The 14,497-nt window shown below is 40.8% G+C and overlaps 1 protein-coding gene across 1 annotated transcript in view; it reads left to right on the top strand.

The window, feature by feature from the left end:
* The first annotated feature begins 2,257 nt into the window (after nt 1–2,257).
* The window catches only part of MYO3B (myosin IIIB), a 281,014-nt gene continuing 268,774 nt past the window's right edge, over nt 2,258–14,497 (top strand). Inside the window, exon 1 of the mRNA XM_019522847.1 lies at nt 2,258–2,304. Within this exon, the coding sequence (XP_019378392.1) occupies nt 2,258–2,304 (47 nt within the window). The remainder of the gene's footprint in view (nt 2,305–14,497) is intronic.

Raw genomic sequence — 14,497 nt, forward strand, 5'->3', positions numbered from 1 at the left:
GGCAAATTTCTCACAAGAAAACCACTCTCTCTCCAATCTCTTAGTTGTAATTCTCAAAGGGAATTTACAAAACACTTTTCACAGATGAGCCTATGAACTTCACTTCATCAACCTCCTGGAAACAAAAACTCATGGACTAAATACAGACATTGGATTTATGACACATTATAACTTGCCTGACATTTGAGTCCCCAGGTATGTCTCCACTATTTACCAGCTACATTCATTCCCCCACTCCTCCCCAACCTGTCTTTCACCCACTGACTCCTCAATTTACATCTTCACTGACTGCCTGTTTTGCGTGCATGCCAGCACAGCCTCTGGCTTCTTTACTATTCATTCCATCCAGAAAGAGCACACACCAACTGCAGATACCTCCTCAGCCTAATGAAGGGTATTTAAACCTGAAAGCTTGCTAAGAAGAATTTTTCCAACTATTTGAATTGGTCTAATAAAAGATATTAGATTTATGCAAAGGACCTTGTTTTCCTTAGACCAACACGGCTACAACCTATACCCCTCTAGCTTCTGTAAGTAATTCCTAACCTGTTCTATCATCATTACTCTAGGCTATTTTACTCCTTCCCTATCTTTGCTGCCAACTGTTTTTGTCATCTGTTAGTTGCCCCTACTTGTGAAGACTGAAGTAAAAAAGGCATTGAACCTTCTTTGTGTCATCTATAACTAAATTGCCTTCTACAATCCATAAGGGACCTACAGTTTCTTTGGTCTTTCTCTGCTTCTTGATGGACTTACATAATTCCTTTTTATTGCCTTTAATGTCCCTTGAAAGCAGCATCTCAAATAGTGCCCTGACCTTCCTAATTTTCTTCCTGCATGCCCATGTGATATGCTTATATTCTTCCCTAGTATTATGACCAAGTATCCACTTTTTATAGAATTTCTTTTCTAAATTTCAGCTCATTGAAGAGATTGCTGTTTACCCAGGCTGGTCTCCTGTTGCATTTATCATTCTTCTGTCACATCAGAATAGATTACTTCTGTATTTTTAAAGGGGCCTCCTTAAAGTACAGCCAGCTATCCTGGACTCTTTTCCCCCTCTTTTTCCCCTCAGACTTGCCTCCCAGGGGATCCTGGCTGTCAGTCCCCTGAGTTTGCTAAGGTCTGCTTTTCTGATGTCCAGTGTCTTTATTCAACTGATCTCTTTCCGTCAGAAGTTGAGTAGTTGTTCAGTGAAAAGTGCTCTCCCGCAGGTGATTGGACACTTCTGAACTTTATCATTTTTCTGTGAGAGTCAATTCTGGAGCTTACTGATTACTTAGTTACACTAATATAGTTTCCATGAGGGCATCTGGTGCACTGGACGAGATATACCCTGTTCTGTGATAGACATGTGTAGGATCTGTGGATTCTGGTGGTTTTATTGGCAAGTGTGTTGATTGTGGTATCAATGGAGATGTGTTGACAAGATTTACATTTGTTGTTTAGGCAAAGTCATATTCCACTTGGTGTTTGTTGTCTAGCAGGTGTTTGCTTCTGATGATGAACTGGGTGAGGTTTGGAGGTTGTCTGAAGGCTGGAGGTGGGATAGGGTAGGATATTTCTCTCAAGGTATGGTCCTCTTGAGTATAGAATGTAATTCTTTGACAATATTTCTTTTAGGTTCCAGAGTGCAATGATATACAGCAACTGAAGATGAGCAGTTTTCTTTTTGTATTGCAGTGGTTTACTGTGGGATATTTAGTTGACTCATTGAAAGATGTGGTCTATGTCTGTACTGGAGTTGCATGGCTAGTTAAAGGCAGTTATTGGGTTGGTGAGATGAGTGTCAAGAGTATTCTCAGAGCAAATGTGATGGTATCATAGGGCCTAGTTATTGATTTAACACTACAGCTTTCTTGGTGTGTTTTCTATGATTGCTGGTTTTGTGGAGGTGTGATCTCTGGGTTTTGCATTTATGGTAGTTCATAGTGTACCATTTTGGTTTTACTCGCCAACATTATATCCTTATGCAAAATTTACTCTTTTGGTAGATATTATTTTCTACCAAAATAACAGAGATCTGGACAGAGGTCTGGATTCTAATGTTATATGCCGCAGATACTTTTATGAGAAAAATTCTTCCATTGTGAACAGTGCTGTAGGATATGACATAATATTCTTGAAAGGTTAAATTATGTTGCCAAATATTAATGTATGTCTCCTTTGGAAAATCCGTTTTTATTGACTAAAGATATATGTCCAAAACTGAAGGACCCGGCCAAAAAAAAGTAAGTCACTAAAAGAAAACCGAGCGATGGTTGAAGCTGATAAAGATGGTTCTAACCAGAATCATTGTTTACTGTAAGAACTATAGAAAACTGGAAAAATCTATACAAAATTCCAGTGTTTACAGGGTCTGTTGTATCTGTGGACATCTCTTCCATAACTTCTTCAGTAGCCTAAGAGTTCATCTGGAGTAAAGGGGAAAGTATATGTCTTTATTTTCTGTCTGCTCATTGTCTCTGGGTTCAGAATTTTGTTGCTGTTATTAAACTGTTCTCTTTGCAAGATCTCTTTAAAAGGAGATGTTACAACCCTTAAATCCCTCGATATCAGTGGGAATTGAAATTTGATTATTGCCTCTCAGTACCAGGTCCTGACATTGTTTGCTTTTTCCTTTCAAAGTTTGCACATACTATGCACTGCTTTTCTTGGTATTCTTCTGCACCTCTGGCACGAGGGTACCTGAGCTCTTTTTGGAACTATATCTTTTTTTTTGTATTATTGGAAACTGTGCAACAGGTATAACTGATTTTTTATAACTGAAACACATATAAATAATGTGGATGTATGATAACCTCCCTCCCACACAGAACAGAGTGTGTGGATGTTAATAATAGCCATATATAATTGTAACTGTTTTGCTAGATACCAGTTGGCAGCAACAAGGCCTGGGTTCAATTCTGGGGTCTAAATATACTTTACCTTGGCTCAAGCCCCCACCCAGGCCACTTAGGAAACACTAAATATATTACCAAGGTCCTGCATAAACAAACCCCCCTCCTTGAAAGCTGTGGAAACACAGAGAATAAATTTATTATAGACACGAAGGCAAAGAAAATACTAAATACAATTTAAAACACTGCCAATTACAAGGCATAGTTCATGGATTGCACCATCTTGGGAAGGCTTCACCCATGCCCAGGCAGTCTGGGACTTGGGCCTCACCCAAAAGGCAGTTCTAGGGGCTTGTACCCTTATACCTGCCCTTCAGAAATGGGCTGGAGGGAGAGGCTTTACTGGAAAGTCCTTTGAGTTGTTCCCTGGATTCATGGGGCCACGGGAAGCTGCTAAACAGCGTGGGTCCTTCTGTGTTGAGAGGGGCTCCTCATTGCTCCCTGATGCTGTGGGGCGATTCCCACTTCCATGCGGTGGCCTTGAGGTATTAACTGTGGCTCCAGACAGCATCCCTAAATCCCTAGGCCCAATCCCAGCTCTGCTGGGCAGAAACTTTAAGATAAAAACTTTGAAGGAGAAGTCAGGCCTATCTTACAGGGCCTGAGCTGGGCAGCAAAAGCCAACCAGACCTACGTTGCACTCACACCTGAATGTATAGCTGGGGTTCAGCCACGCAGCTAGGTTGAAACACCATAACTGTAGAAACAGCAGAAAAAAGGTCCCAGGTCTGTGGCTGTGGCCTGGACACCCAGTCTCAGCTATACCCCATGCTGAGATGATACAATTACAAATCAGAGGGGGCCAGGCCCCTGGAGCCAGTAACTGCCAGGACCCATTCCTGGGTAGTTTGCTTCAGTGACTAATACCCTTATGGTGTTAACCCACTTAAGAAAAAAAGAGGAAAAGACAGAGGGAGGTAATAGGAGTTTTAAACTCCAAAACAGACTTTCTATCCCTCTACCTGAGGCTTTCCCTTGAAATAATGTTTGCCTGCCTCTCCAGTGAAAGGGGGGACGGGGGGGACACAACCTCCCACCATGGGGAGCAGGTTTTCTAGCTCCCAATGTAGCTGTGCAGCTCTCAGCAGGCAGAACCTTAATGAGTTGTTCTCACATACCTGGTGTGACATCACCCAAGCCTCGTCCAATCCAGGAGGGCCACATTTCAGTCTTTCTTCCAACCAATCTGCCTGAAGCATCCTCTGCTTCCTCTGACCAATGACGCCAGAGGGTTTTACACATTTTCCCTAGATACAGGCCCCAACTTGCCATGTGCTGAGCACCTCGCCAGAACAACCGGGGGCCATCTTGCCCATATCAACACCCCCCCATACACAACCCAGTGTGTGTCTGGATGTTACATAATATGTGTAGTAAAATGGACTCAAGCCTTGATCCCTCTTTGAAGTAACATAGCTAGACTTCTTACAGATGAGCATTCAAGAAAGCACACAGTACTGCAACAGTATTGTTGCTATCCAATCAACGAGTACAAACACTCAAGTGATAAAAATAAGGAAGGGAGCATTGCTGATTGCCTTGTATTGTGGAATTCTCTTTCCACTTTTCTTTCTGAAGGTAGCTGTCCATTAAAGTTTCCTAACACATTAATCTTTCTGTCTGACTAAAATATTCATATGCAGTAATATCTTGTTTTGGTTCAGTGCACCAAAGAAAAAAGTAATCAGCGTTCACAGTATTTCTTCTCTCTGTAGATCAGGGCATTGTTAAACACATAATACTTGCCTGATGGCTCTGTGTGCACATCCCATCTTTGTTTCTATCTTATCTGTCTATTTGTACAGTGAAAGTCTTAACTGATTTTCCAAGCTGCTGCTGCTCTCAGTAATTATCAGACGGTGGCATTCTTCTGCCACTTTGTTTCAGTCACTTCTGTTGGGAGGATCTGGGTAATTTGGTTATGGACTTGCCTTAGTCATTGTTTCTGAATTAAACTTAGACGGCTAAAGGCCCAAATCTGATGGCCCAAATAATGGGTTTATAATTTATTAAAGTTTAATTCTTTAAAGGTTCTTTTGATAAGTTACTCCATGAAGATAGCAACTGGGTACGTTTGAAATTAATAGATTCTATCTTGTATGCCTATTATTATTTTTTGAAGCCTGTTAGAAAAGAAAAATTATGCAAATTGGTGTCACGCTAGGCTACTGCACACATGCTGGTAATGCATAACAACTAGCTTACTGATGAAATTACTTCATCTTGAGCAAGACTTATTGTCAGCACAAAAAGCTATACTATGTATCACAGTTAACAGTTTATTATTATTTTTCTTATGGATAAAGGATAATATCTGTTTTTATTAAAAATATTCATTACAATAAAACTGCCTTAAAAGTACCATTCAAGCACTCCAGTGATGAACTATGATCGATTGCATTACAAAATGAGGGTGTATTGCAAAACAATACAAGAATTCCTTCAAAGAATTAAACAGTTGGTGCTCTGTCCCCATGAATGGCTAAGTGGCTTTAATTCTTCAGCTCATATGTAAAACACTCGATAAATAGATCAGGCTCAGGACCAATTAGCGTCACATTAATCTTCAGTAATAATGAAGTGAGCCTGCTACGGATTGACCGATTTATCTGTGCCCTCCATGACAAGCATCTTAAGTTAACACATGCTATACTGTCTGGTAGTAGGACAGGAAAGAATATGCAGAATATACTGTGCAGCAGTAGCAGATGCGAGCCCTTCCTGTGAAGAAACGATTTCTTAGTCCTGAAGAAATCTGGTATTTCTTTGTGGGAGAAAAATCCAATATAAGATAAGCTGGTTTCAGAAAATAGGTCACTAATGTAAGTTTGCAGTTATTTTCTTTCCAGCTTTCTCCTGCACCTGCCGTAGATGTATTTTCCCTATCCATGCTCACAGAATTTCAAGCTTTTGTAATTAGAATTCTGGGAAGAGACTGTTTTTGGCTTGAGGGTCACTGTTCTGTTCAGAGCCCTTGACCCTTATGTCTACACCACTAGCACATGCGCTTTGTTTGTACTGTTAAATTGCTGTGAAAAGAGGTGGAGAAAACCTTCTCAGGTATTGATTTTTCATGCACACAGAAAGCATAGTTTCTAGTCACTTGATTTGCACCTGCAGTGTGTAACTGAATGGGCTCATGGGAATATGAACTTGATTTTAGCACTGACTTTCTAGCTTGAGGCAAAATTGAAGTGTATTAACTGTTAGTGATTTGCAATTGTTTTAATATTTTTCTTTCTGGAATATTAGTTAGATGCTTAAACTGAACAATGATTTGGCATTGAAAATACCATTGGTTTAGGAATTTTTTAAAACACTGTTAATTTTAACTGTAAGTTTTAATTTCCAGTGACTGACAGCTAGATGTTAGCTTGGAAAATTTAATCTACTTAATATTATTTTCTTAGGTTAACTATAGTATTTATCAGTCATTCAACTATAACTGACCAGGTACGTCATTTTATTCAATTCTGAACATACAGAACGATCAAAGACATAGATGTAGAGCTGGTTAATATTACTGTAAAATGGGTTGTATTGCAGTCACCCATCATCATCTTGAATGGTACTGTGCATTAGACATTCCCACTGATTTCAACAATAGCTCCACATACTCCTTCCCTTTCAGGATCAGACCTTCCAAGGCTGCATGAAGATACCTGTTTTTACTTTATTAGTTGTTTGTGCAGAAGATGTAACTTTATGCAATGATACATTAATCTGAGCCATAGCAAAACATTAGTTTTCACCACTGAATACAAAATTTTCTGCTAACTCTGAAGAATTATACATTTTCATGAATTTATTTAAAGCATACATTTGCACTTATTGTCCAGAGACATTGATAGTATAATTCCACCCTGCAAAGTAACAGTTTTGCACCATGAAATTTTTTTTGCAGAAGAACTGAAGATCAAAATGACACACACACATATATATTTGTGAAAAATGCAATTCTGCTCTTAATTTGCAATTACTGAGAATTATTTGTGCACTTTACATTTTCTTTTTAGTTGAATTACTTCTAATGTGTCATCAATGATTAATGCCAACTCCCTTTATTTTAAACTCTCTTGAAAGCATATTCTAAATTTAATGAGAAAATCCTATGACTGTAAAATAATTAAGTATCTCACATCCTTTGTACATACTCCATTTAAGAGTTTTATCATGTGATAGATCCAAATCTGTTCTGTCAGATCTATGGACTGGCATGGATATAGATGGAAATGAACCAGAGATATACCTTTCTACTGAAGCAGCAATAATTGGGTTTATTGGGGCTCTGCATGCATCAAGTTTTTGCTCATTAACTCAGAACTTCACAGTTTAGTAGGCTGTATTGTTCAAGCAAGCACTAGGGCTGTGGATAAATGTTTGGCCGCTAAAAACTGGGAAGTAGGATGGGCTCATACCTGTCTTCAGTCTTTTCAGACTGCATCAAACAATAGTTTTCATTTTCCCTATCTCTGGTATACAGTCAGCCTGACAAGAGATATTTAATCAACCTGAAGTTACAAGGCCTTGCTCTGAGGATAATAGGCAGCCCTTCCTAGGATTAATATTGCATCTCTCACCAGCTGCAAAAGACAATCAAGATACTTGCCAACAAAGTAAATCAGGGTGATGATTGGGTAGGCAGCAGCAGGAATATCCCACTGGGGGTTAACTTTCCAAAATGGGTCTTGAGACAGAAGCAGCCTGGAAGCAAATGCCCAGGGAGCATTCTAGGGATGGGAGCACTTGGGGCCTAGAGTGCCAGTCATATAGCCCTTGAGCACATCTATGATGGAAATGATGTAGAGGGCATAGGGCTGGTGAGCCAAGCCACAGGAAGATAGTAGCCCAGTAGGAGTTGAGATTCAGGGAAGAAATCTGAGCCCCATCACTAGAGTAGATAGTGCTTCCTCAGGTTGACACAAGAGTCCAAGAAGGATTTGCAGTTAAATCAAGAGATGCCTTGAGGTAGATGCAGTAAGATGGCCTTTTCACCAACCAATTTATAAAATAATAACATAGGACAGGGAGTGATTTTGCAAGCCAGCATCACCAAACATATCCTATAGGACAAGATGAACGACAAAGCCAAAGGCTTCCTTCATGTAAAGAATGGCATGAGTGCTAAATTACAAAAAAAAAAAAAAAAGATAACTAATCCAACAACCTATGATGATCAGTAATAAAACAAAACAAAAACCTTCCATTGAGTGCAGCTGGACTGGGAGCATACAACTGCCTCAGCATACATTTTCTAGAATTCTTCTGAAAAGTATGTTAGTTTACATTCAAAAATGTATTCCAACAATATAGAAACTCCTTTTCTAAGGATATGTTGTTTTAAAACTATTAGGATTTTATGGGGCTTTTACTCTCTGGCTTAAATATTCCAAAAAATTAAGAGGTACCATAATTAGTAGAGCTGTGTGAAGCTTCAGTCGCTGATTCAATTTAGCAGAGATCCGGCCCAATTCAGTGGCTGAATCTCCAAATCTGAATCGAATCAGGAGACCCTTTAAGGTCTCTGAATCAAATTGGAACCCTCTGAATTGATTCAGAAAGATTCGATGATTCGGACATAGACACAGGTTTAAATGTTTTTTCTACATACCTCAAGGTACAAGGCAGCTTGTGAATACTGCAATGCTGGGGCAGATGGAGGGTCCCACAGGAGCATGAGGGGGTCCCCAGAGCACTCAGCAGCAGACCTAGAAGTGGACCAGAAGCACTTCCAGTCCAGCCAGGGAATGTGCTGGGGGGCCCCCCTGCGGCTGATCGCCGAGCCGAGGCAGTGCGGGGAGACCTCCCTGTGTGCTTCCCGGAAGACGCAGAAGTGGACCAGAAGTACTTCCGGTCCACTTCTGGGTTCACTGCCAAGCACATGGGGGCCCCCGATTTCGTGCTCCTGTGTGACACTCTATCCGCCTCAGCATTGCAGCGTTCACAAGCCGCGCCTAGTACCTTGAGGTATGTAGAAAAAACATTTAAAGCTGTGTCTATGGCCAAATCACTGACTCTCCAAATCGGCATCAAATCTTCAGATTCAGATTAGTTTGACTCAGACTGGGGCAGTGATCCAAATCAACTAATCAAATCACTGTCCCCGATTCAGGCCAAAACCGAATCCAAATTGAATATGGCCTGCTTCACACACCCCTAATAATTAGGTTGTAAATGTCCTCTTTATTTCTGATGAAACCAATAACAATAAAGTGTAAGTGATAAAGTCCTTGGAGAAGGAGTTGCTTGAAGCTCTTAACAACAGTTTGATTAATGAACATCCTTGATAGGATCTAAATTAAATCTAATCCAAATATTTTTGGCTAAAAGAATAGAGGCTTCCATTTGGGGGGTATAGAAATGGTTATGGATCCTTACAGTTTTGACAGGAATATACTAGATTGCCAAGAAGGCAGAAACAGCACTTGTAAAATTTATATCTTTTGTAAATTGTTAAACCAAATATTGAGATACTTAGAGGTAAGCCTTGTGGGACCTTGTAACAGGGAACCCTAGCCCTGTTACTAGGAGGCAGGGTGGCCCCTTTAAGACCATAGTCTTTAGGAACACCAAGTAGGGCAGGGGTTAAAAGCCCAACCACACAGGCTGGCCAGCTGACTGGAAGGAGATAGGGCTCTGGGTACATATAAACTCCAGGGCCAAGGCTGACAGGAGTTAGTTCTCTGGCAAGCTGCCAGGGGAAGGAGGTCCTGGAGGGAAGAACTACCCAGGAATGCTGTGGCTGCCAGATAGACTCTTTACATGGCTAATGAGGCCCCAGGAGTCTACAAGGTACCCAGGGGTGGGAGGCACTCAATACTCAAAGAGCAGTTTGGGGTATTAAAGAGACAGAATGTGGCTTGCATGACTTGTAGTATGTTATAGCCCAGGGACTCATATTTATGTTGTTGTTTTAACCGGTGAACTGAGAAAAGGCTATTGGGGGAGGAGGAGGCTTCATAGTGGGGCACACTGCAGTGTAGAGCGCCAGCACCGGAGAGGGTGCAGAGACAAGGCTGCAGTGAGCCCAAGGCTGCTTAGGGCCAAGTCAGAATTAAAAGTGCTAGTCTTTACATACCATCTGTGAAGCATGAGCCACCATGTAGGCGAGGTTCAGACTGGTGGATAGCGACCCCTGGTGTCGGGGTAGTAAATGGGCAGCCTCTCACCTGAGTAACATCATAATTATTGTTCCATCAAGGTGTGGCAGAAGAGTCTCTGGACTCTCTCAAGCTTTTTCACATCCTTTATAAAGTGTGGAGCCCAGAACTTGATGCAGTACTCCAGCTGTGGCCTCACCAAGGCTGAATAAAGTGGGAGGATGACATCTTGGTCTTGCTTGAGATGCATTGGTAGATGGAAGCCAGGGTTTTATTTGCTTTGCTGGCTGCAGTATTCCATTGGTGGCTTATATTCATCTGGTGGTCAATCATGATTCCCAAGTCTCTTTCAGTCGTAGTGCTAGTGAATGTAGCGTGGCCAAGACTATAGGTATGACGTGTGTTCTTTCTCCCAAGGTGGAGTGTCTTGCATTTCTCTATGTTGAAAGTCATCAGGTTTTGATCCGCCCACTTTGTAAGCTTGTCGAAGTCAACCTGAATCCCCAGCCTATCCTCTAGTGTGACTGTGCTTTGCCATAATTTTGTGTCATCTGCAAACTTATCCAGTCTGCTTCTGACACCCAAATCCAGATTGTTTATGAATATGTTAAAGAGTACTGGTCCGAATACTGAACCCTGAGGGACACCACTGGTCACCATGCACCATGTTGACTCGGTTCCATTGACTAGCACTCTCTGGGTCTGACCACGGAGCCAGTTCCCCAGCCATCAGACCATAAGGTTGTCGAGGCCGTAGTTCCCCAATTTTGTAATAAGGACATTAAGGGAGACCAAATCAAAGGATTTTTGAAATTCAAGTAAAAGACATAAGCCTTTCCTCCCCATCTAGGTGACGTGTCACCTGATCATAGAAAGAGATGGGGTTGGTCAGGCACAACCTACCTGTAATGAAGTTGTGTTGGCTGTCTCTCAAGGTATTTGCCAAATGTAAGTGTGTGTGGTTAGCTGTACCTTCGTAATCCTGTGTCCTGCCAGGCAGGGTGATCCCCTTGGGTTGGTGAAAAACCAACACAAAGTGATCATTAAGGAAATTAGCTTTTTCCTGGGTGTCAGATGTCAGCTGCCCCATTTGGTTGAGCAGTGGTCCAATATTGCCCTTATTTTTCTTTCATCTTCCCACATATCTGAAGAAGGACTTTTTATTGTCTTTGATTCCCGTTTGAGCCAGTATGAGCTTGGTTTTGGTCTTGGCTTTTCTGGTCTGCTCCCTATAGGTGTGGGCCAGTGATGCATGGTCCTCCTTAGAGGTATTTCCCATCTTCCAACCCTTATAGCATTCTCTTTTAAGATTTAGGAGGTCCATGAGTTCCCTATTGAGCCAAAGGGGCCTCCCAGCCCTTTTACTACCTTTCCTATGGGCCAGAATGGACTTCCCTTGCGCTTTCAGGATAACGTTCTTAAAGAGCGACCACTCATCTTGGACTCCCTTCCCTGTCAGATTGTGATTCAGTTACAAGCATCATGGAAACTGATCTGAGATCCCAACAGTTGCACCTTGTGCCATGCCACACTGGTTGGAAGGTTGATTGTGGGATCAGGGATCAGATCCCAATTGCACCCTATTGTTGGTGCAGGAGGGGGTCTGGGATCACGATTATGATCTCTGGCTCCCCCTGCACTGGCAAGTATCAAGCCAGATGCCTGGTGCTCCTATGTTTTGGAGTGCCAGTTTGCTGATCAGTGCTCTCAAGGCTGGGAATGCTAATGATCTGACTGGTGCTCTTGGTCGCAGGAGCGCATGGGAGCCCTTCAAGGCTCTGGTGTGCTTCTGAGGCTGGGAACACCAGTCAACCTATTGGTGCTGACCACACATTCAATTTTAGGTGGGATGGGAACCAGCCACAAAATTATTACATATATTTTGTGCAATAACTTTGTGGCATATTCCCTGTTTTATTACACCATCAGTTACATGAACATGTGGCTGGGTCACTACTTAAGATGGGATTAATTGGTTAGTCGCATCTTAAGTCCAATGTCTGCCAGGGCCCTAAAAAGAACAGAGCAGGGGAAAGAGAGAGAAGATTCAAGATGTACCTTTCTCCTGGTTTCCACAAGAGCTGTGATTTGGAAATGTCTGGTTTGTATATAAAGAGGGAAGAGAAATGGAGAAGCTGGTCATAGATTAATACACAGAAGGGCTCTGTATGGAAAAGGAAAGGATGCGTGGAGGCAGGTAATGGAGTGTGTAAAGAGTTTTTTTGAAAAGGGTGTGTGCTGAGGGAATTAGTTTGCCAGCTAATTCACTCTTTTACTATGTGTCTGTTTAACCATTTCTAATACTCAAGTGAGGTTTATCTCTAAATGCAGTAAGCTGCATTTAGGACTAGTGCCTTCCAGTGCCTACCTCTCCTCTAGCTGTGAGAGATGAAAAGTCAGTGTGCCAGGAATAAATTCTTGGGGAAAGTTAAGATCACAGGTATGACCTTGATGGGTGGTGGCTCAGTTAAGCAGCTAACATCTGGCCATTGTCATTGATGTTCCTTCATCCCTGCCCGTCTCATTCAGCCTTGTTTAGTAACTCTTTTCCCTGGTCCATAATATTCAAGATATATTTCCTATTTATTCCCCCTTAATCCTACCTTTTCTATGTCTCTGTGTCCTTCTCTGATCTTTATCTCCTGAAAAAGTGTCTAGCCTGCAATTATCTTTTCAGTGACCAAATGGGAATAGTTACAGGTTGGTGCTGTGATGAGTTCTTTAATATACTTCATTTCCTGCTATTGACATCTTTTGTTTTACCCTATTCAGTGAGAGAGTACAGAAGGAGTCAGACTAGCAGAAGAGCTTTTCTGACTATTGATTTTCCTGTGCCTTTCAACGGTTCATTAGTTTCACTAATAACTGCTTCTTGTTTAATGGCAGGCTGGGTGAGAATATCACCAAGCAATACAATGGAGGCAGTCAAGGACTGATGTAGCAACAGTAGAAAATGTTGACTTTTCCTGTATAGGTCTGAATGCCTTTGCTATATGAGTCTCTTAGTGAGAGTAAAAACAGATTTTGATCAACTGCAAAATAATATTTTGGTGGTTCTACTGTTTCAGTAGGTACTGGAAGGCTATGCAACTGACTCTGTTACAAGACCAGCTTTAGTACACTGCATGAGAAGTGATGGTGAGAAAAACAAAGCCAAACCACTATGGAAAAACTTAACAATGTGTAGTGTTGTTTATATGTAATATTTATACATTATTACACCAGTGTATGTGCTGGAACTGCTGTTATGCCCACTATGAACTACAGTGAACTACAGTAGAGTCCAAGGATTTTAGTAGTTTATATCATGTATCCCATAAAGCTTTAGGCTAGAGCTGAGCCTTGAACTATTTTCAGAGCCACTGGCAAACCTGTCCAGACAGCTCGTTTTCCACACAATTGGAAAATGGCCATGTATTAGAAAGCAATGGACAAGCTGCTGTTGCTACATAAAATATTTTCAGTTTCAGTGGGGCAGCACTGAAAATAGCATTATAAATCTGAAGCAATTGCTGGTACTGTTGTTCATATTAGTTGGTGTCTCAGATCCTGTCCTCTTGCTTGTCATAGGAAGGATGGGAATCCATGATGTAGCAACATTACGTACAAAGTGAGATCATTATTGTGCTTGGGAAACAGTAATAGTTTGTGAACTCCAGGTGTAATATTGCTCTGGATTTTTTTAAATCTTAGAATATTATATTTGTGAATTGTGATGCTAACTAGTGGTGAAAATCTAAGTTAATTTTTTAAAATGCTGATATTTCATATAGCTGTTTGGTTGATTTGAAATTTGGATGTTACTGTATTACTGGAGAATTTATATTTTATTTTGCTTTATATTCTGACAATATCATCTGTAACATTAATGTATGCAAATATTTGGAGTTTGCTTTATGTGAAATATTTTTCTATATTTTATGATGAATTTTCAGATAATGAAAGGTGCTAGTTTGTGAAATGATACAAAATTCTCTTGCCAAAGTAGAATAATTTTGGGGGGAAATGTGCTTTAGACAGATAAGATAGCTTTTCTGTGCTTTATATTTGCTATTCATTTATACTATCTTATCTCTTTTCAGGAAGGGAGATTAAATAAGTTACAGTATACATGTATATGTGCTTCTCATATTATGTCAGTCTTAAAGAATATCATGTGATCTGAAAAATTCTGAAGATTGTTGTTCACAGTGTATTAATTTGTAGAATAACCCAATATTGTCAATGCCCATATCTCATGAACATCTTCTTTTCTTTTACAAAAAAATATGTATATTTTCTTTATTTCAGATGCACTGGTAGGGAATATTATGACAGAAAAATTACTTGTACCTGCATGTTTCTTATGCAGGATGGTTTCCTCTAAGTGAAGTGAACAAATGTCTATGTGTCTGTCTGAGTAGTACCTGAAAATTTAAGCTGTCTCATGAGATTTGGGCAGCTTAATTTCTTTCATAGTTTCATAGTTAGTAGGGTCAGAAGTGACCTGAGCAGATC

Source organism: Gavialis gangeticus, unplaced genomic scaffold, assembly GCF_001723915.1.
Source record: "Gavialis gangeticus isolate Ggan-Ray unplaced genomic scaffold, GavGan_comp1, whole genome shotgun sequence".
NCBI lineage: Eukaryota > Metazoa > Chordata > Crocodylia > Gavialidae > Gavialis > Gavialis gangeticus.